This window comes from Palaemon carinicauda, chromosome 17 (genome assembly GCF_036898095.1).
Source record: "Palaemon carinicauda isolate YSFRI2023 chromosome 17, ASM3689809v2, whole genome shotgun sequence".
Classification (NCBI taxonomy): domain Eukaryota; kingdom Metazoa; phylum Arthropoda; class Malacostraca; order Decapoda; family Palaemonidae; genus Palaemon; species Palaemon carinicauda.
Window position 1 is genome coordinate 46,699,624 of NC_090741.1, and position 6,591 is coordinate 46,706,214.

The 6,591-nt window shown below is 31.6% G+C and overlaps 1 protein-coding gene across 1 annotated transcript in view; it reads left to right on the top strand.

Annotated features, from left to right (window-relative positions):
- Positions 1 to 4,682, top strand: part of LOC137656339 (cilia- and flagella-associated protein 161-like) — a 36,621-nt gene extending 31,939 nt beyond the window's left edge. Inside the window, exon 7 of the mRNA XM_068390511.1 lies at positions 4,656 to 4,682. Coding sequence (XP_068246612.1) covers positions 4,656 to 4,682 — 27 coding nt within the window. The remainder of the gene's footprint in view (positions 1 to 4,655) is intronic.
- Positions 4,683 to 6,591: the final 1,909 nt, after the last annotated feature.

Below are 6,591 nucleotides of genomic sequence, written 5' to 3' on the forward strand. Positions count from 1 at the left end.
ATGCTTAGACTGTGGCGGTTTGACAATAATTATCATTATTATTATTATTATTATTATTATTATTATTATTACTAGCCAAGCTACAACCCTAGTTAGAAAAGCAGGATGCTATAAGCCAAAGGGCTCCAATAGGGAAAAATAGCCCAGTGAGGAAACGAAATAAGGAAATAAATAAATGATGAGAATAAATTAACAATAAATCATTCTAAAATCAGTAACATCAAAACAGATATGTCCTACATAAACGAGCAATATCCGGTGCGAAATGTCGAATCCTTTGGAACGAACACGATAAAATGACTGTGGAGGTCCTGTAGAGAGTAGAGAGTAGGGTTACCCTGCCGCATAGGACCAGAAAAGCAGCCCTTAAAGTAGGGTTACCCTGCCGCATAGGACCAGAAAAGCAACCCTTAAAGGAGGGTTACCCTGCCGCATAGGACCAGAAAAGCAACCCTTAAAGTAAAGTATAAGTCCACCCGGTTAGCCATCAGCAGCCATTGTCTGACACTCCCAGGTCCTAGCTTCATGGAGAGGGGACTGAAGACGTAAGACTATATAAATGATCAGTCTCCCATGCTTCTGCCATTCATGAGCGAACTTTAAACCATTAAACAAACCACTGCTATACCAAACAAGGACGAATGGAAGGATATCCCTAAACCAAATTATCCTAATGCGTTGAATCCTACATACCCCAGGAAGGGTGAAGGAACTGTTAACCTAACCTTATCGAGGGCGTGGAGTCCTACTTGACTGAAGAAGATCAAAATACCAAGTTTTTCAACCTTACATTGGATGTAGGTTCGTACACGACATCTATATATATATATATATATATATATCTATCTATCTATATATATATATATATATATATGTATGTATATATATATATATATATATATAAAACAACAACAACAACAAATGCAGCCGTTTCTAGCCCACTTCAGGACAAAAGCCTCAGACATGTCCTTGGTCATATTTTGGGTTTTGCCAGTTTCATCACCACGCTGGCCACTGCGGATTGGTGATGTTGGGAGACTTTAGTCTGATCAAATTTTTGGAGATGGGTTCGTCATGGACTAAAATTTGGAACAATACTGCAATAGTTTTTTTTTATTTACTGATGAAAAATTCCCACCACAAAACCATTAGCAAACCAAAGGCTTAAACCTGTCTAAAAATGAGAAGATTTTCAAATTTTGAACTTTTCAAATTTTGAACTTTTCAAATTTTGAACTTTTTTGGAGACATGTTTTATGTGATCTGTGGTTGAATCATTATGAGGTTATTTGCAAGTTCAATCCCGGTTATTATTTGGAAATATACTATTTAGAAAAAAAAAAATTTCCATCATAAAAACATACGCTCTTCCTTTTTGAGAAAATATTTTCACGCAAGTGATTAGTTGGGCATCGACATTTGTAATCTATATATATATATATATATATATATATATATATATTTAAATGACAGCCTCTCCACTTATATTACGAGCTGCCAACGCAAGAGCCCGTGTCCTGTACCAGTGTCTCCAAATTCAAAAAAATTTTCTGCAAAATGTTCATACATTCTTGTTTCCTTTAGGTAGTAGGTTGGCCAGGGAATCAGCCACCCGTTGAGATACTACCGCTAGAGAGTTATGGATTCCTTTGACTGGCCAGACAGTACTACATTGGATTCTTCTCTCTGCTTACTGTTCATTTTCCCTTTATCTACACATACAATGAATAGTCTGGCCTATTCTTTACTGATTCTCCTCTGTCCTCATAGACTTGACCACACTGAGATTACCAAACAATTCTTCTTCACCCAAGGGCTTAACTACTCCATTGTAATTATTCACTGGCTACTTTCCTCTTGGCAAGGGTAGAAGAGACTCTTTAGCTATGGTAAGCAGCTCTTCTAGGAGAAGGGCACTCCAAAATCAAACCATTGTTCTCTAGTCTTGGGTAGTGCCATAGCCTCTGTACCATGGTCTTCCACTGTCTTGGGTTAGAGTTTTCTTGCTAGAGGGTGCCATACTATCTTATTTTTTTCCCTCTTGTCTTGTTAAAGTTTTCATAGTTTATATAGAAAAAAATTATTTCAATGTTACTGGTCTTAGAATATTCTACTTTTCCTTGTTTCCTCTCCTCACTGGGCTATTTTCCCTGCTGGAGCCCTTGGGCTTAAAGCATCCTGCTTTTTCAACTATGGAAATAGCTTAGGAAGTAATGATAATAATAATATTAATAATAATAAATAATAATGATAATAATAATATTAATAATAATAAATAATAATAATAATAATATGTTTACTGTATTTGCAAATGGTAAATATTACTCAAATTAATTCATTATATTATGAGACTCTCTCTCTCTCTCTCTCTCTCTCTCTCTCTCTATATATATATATATATATATATATATATGAATATTACATATTAAATTATAAACTAAAGTAAATAATTTGCATGTACTTAATCATTTCTGATCAGTGGACATGGGAAAAAAATCACGTCAGCATAAACCAGACCTATTAATCTTTATATATTTAAATAAAAACTTGATCTAAAGTATGAAAATAAGAAGAAAAAAACTATAATTATGTTACACTTGACTTAACACCAATGAACTTCTTATCTAAGTAATGAACATGAACTGTTAGGAGACGTATTGTTCAACCTTGTCAATGTCTCCATTACTGTATTATTATTATTATTATTATTATTATTATTATTATTATTATTATTATTATTATTCAAAACATAGTATTGGGTGAAGAAAAATACAATATATTACGATATAAACAATGAAATTCAATAAACATGTCGAAGGCTCAGGGCAAGGATGAGTGGCCAAATACTATAATTAATGTATGTATGCATGTGTATATATATATATATATATATATATATTATATTATATACTTATATATACATATATAATATATACATGTATATGTATATACTGTATTTATATACTTATATATATACAAACATGTATATAAACATACAAATATATACTTAAATACATATCTATACACATATACATACATATATATATATACATATACATATATATACATATATATATATATATATATATATATATATATATATACAGTACACGCGCGTACATATTTGTGTATACATGCATACATCATAATAATCCCTAACGTAATATACAGTAAGTACATAAGCAAACAGTTAAACCCCCCCCCACCATCTCTCTCTCTCTCTCTCTCTCTCTCTCTCTCTCTCTCTCTCTCTCTCTCTCTCTGTCTCTCTCTCTCTCTCTCTCTCTGTCCTATACTGCGTTTAGATAACCTTCCAAACGCTTTCCAAGGTCAAAGTCTCGCGGGAAAAACAGGCTCTTGCAGTCAACTGTGACGGTGCCTCTGAGATGAGCAAAAAGGTCTCAGAAGTCTCAAAAGTCTCAAAGATGAGCAAAAAGTTTCAGAAGTCTCAAAAGTCTCAGAAGCCTCAAAAGTCTCAAAGATGAGCAAAAAGTCTCAAAAGTCTCAAAAGTCTCAAAAAGGAGCACAAAGTCTCAGAAGTCTCGAAAGTCTCAAATATGAGCAAAAAGTCTCAGAAGTCTCAAAAGTCTCAGAAGTCTCAAAAGTCCAAATGAATCCGAAACCTTAAGTCTTACGGAGGTCTCTGATTAGGGGAGCGTTATATAAATCCATCAATAAGTCTAGTAAACTGGTAAGTCTTTGCATTGAGAGAAAGATCTTGAAAAGGAAAATACATTTAAGTCTTTGCAGTGCCACAAGAAGTCTTCGTAGCTTAGTCTGTGTTATTTTTTTTTCTTTTACCAAGTTTTATAAGTAATTTATTGACTGTTGTAGGAGGAAACAATGATAAATATTGGTCAAAGAGAGAGGAAAGAAGTAAGAATTGATTGCCTTTACGTAGTGTTTTTTTTTCTTTTTTTTTTTTTTACAAAAATACCCTTCTATCAAAATAAGAGTCATGCGACTTAATAGTGAAACGCACTTACATTTTATGAATATTTTTAAAAGGTCACCCCCCGCTCAAAAAAAAAAAAAATAAATAAATAAATAAATCGTTCAAATTATCAAAGAACAATGTTTTATGCAATAATATCTAACTGTAATTTTCCCACCGGAAAAAACAATCTACTAAATTTGCATATGCAGAAACATCTTTCTATTATAAAAAAAAAATTCCATACAGTAATAAACATCCCGAAAATAATACAACTATTGAAAAAATAATATAAAAAGGACAATATTTCATACAAAAGGACTCTCAATTTTATGAATTCCAATACGTCCTGGACTAGGACATCTAAAGATGGTTTCCCCAGATCTTCTTTTGTTTAAATTTCCTTCGTCTTTAAAAAAAAAAAAAAAAAAAAAAAAGAAGTTTGACTTTTGTTAACCTTTACAAAGAAATTCCCAAAAATCTGATGATGACCTTTATTTTTATTCTTTTCAACTATCATTGATCTTTGTCATAATTTTTCCCTTATTTTTTTTTTTATTTCGGATTAACCTTGAAGGGAAGCTGGAGTGAATCTAAATTTATTATTATTATTATCATTATTATTATTATTATTATTATTATTATTATTATTATTATTATCATTATTCAAATATCATTGATCTTTGTCATAATTTTTCCCTTATTTTTTTTTCTATTTCAGATCAACATTGAAAGGAAATTGGACTGAATTTATATAACTATCATTATTATTATTATTATCATTATTATTATTACTATTCTTATTATTACTCGCTAAGCTACAACCCTAGTTAGAAAAGCAGGATGCTATAAGCCCAGGGGCACCAACAGGGAAAATATATTTGTAAAGAATTTAATTATCATTATTATAATTATTATTATTATTATTATTATTACTTACAACCCAAGTTGGAAAAGTAGGATGCTATAAGCCCAGGGGCTCCAACAGGGAAAACATATTTGTAAAGAATTTCATTATCATTATTATAATCATTTAATTGATTCTCAAAAAAAAAAAAAAAATATATATATATATATATATATATATATATATATATATATTTAAAAAATTAAATATACGATTAAAGCGAGTTTAAAGAAAAAAATACGAATAAACCAATATAAATCCACACATACTTTAAGAAAGTACATGAATAACTAAAAAAATAAAATGTCAATTTATCAATCATATTTTTAATAGAATAATTGATCATTTGAACGTGGCTAAAACTAATGAAATAATAATAATAATAATAATAATAATAATAATGATAATAATAATAATAATAATAATAGTATTAATAAGGATAACATAATAATAATAATAATAAAAATAATAATAATAATAATAATAACAATAATAATGAATAATAATAATAATAATAATAATAATAATGATAATAATAATAATATAATAATAATAATAACAATAATAATAATAACAATGAAAATAATAATAATAATAATAATAATAATAATAATAAAAAGGACTATGCGTTTGCTAAAGGAAAATGCTTTCACACGAATATACATCCGAACAATCGTAGAAAAATACAGGCTTTTCCTACCCATGCACACCCTATAAAAGGGACCACTAAGGGAATATAATAGTCCACGTATTCGTTTTTCCCTAACCATTGGAGGCTATAGTCCATTTCTTTTAGCGAGGCAGATTTGCACCGACTCGCAGCGGTGCCCTTTTAGCTCGGAAAAGTTTCCTGATCGCTGATTGGTTGGACGAGCTAATTCTAACCAATCAGCGATCAGGAAACTTTTCCGAGCTAAAAGGTGCCCTTTTAGCTCGGAAAAGTTTCCTGATCGCTGATTGGTTGGACGAGCTAATTCTAACCAATCAGCGATCAGGAAACTTTTCCGAGCTAAAAGGTGCCCTTTTAGCTCGGAAAAGTTTCCTGAACGCTGATTGGTTGGACAAGATAATTCTAACCAATCAGCGATCAGGAAACTTTTCCGAGCTAAAAGGGCATCGCTGCGAGTCGGTGCAAATATGACTCGCTAAAAGAAATGGTCTATAGTAGGTAGTAAGTAGTAAGTTGGCCTGGGCACCAGCCACCCGATGTGAAACTACCGCTAGAGAGTTATTGGGTCCTTTGACTGGCCAGACAGTACTACATTGGAATTTCTGGTTACGGCTCATTATCCCCATGTCTACACATACATCGAGTAGTCTGGCCGATTCTTTACATATTCTACTCTGTCCTCATACACCTGACATCACTGAGATTACCAAGCAATTCTTCTTTGCTCAAGGGGTTAACTACTGCACAGTAATTCTTCAGTGGCTACTTTCCTCTTGGTAAGAGTAGAAGAGACTCTTTAGCTATGGTAAGCAGCTCTTCCAGGAGAAGGGCACTCCAATATCCAACCATTGTTCTCTAGCGTTGGGTAGTACCATAGCCTCTTTATTATGGTCTTCCACTGTTTTGGGTAGAGTTCTCTTGCTTGAGGGTACACTCGGGAACATTATTCTATCGAATTTATCTTTCTCTTTTTTTTCAAGCATTTATACATTATGTATGAAAGATTTGTTTCAATATTGTTACAATTCTTAATATATTTTATTCTAATTGTCAATTACCTCTCGTTATATATTTCCTTTA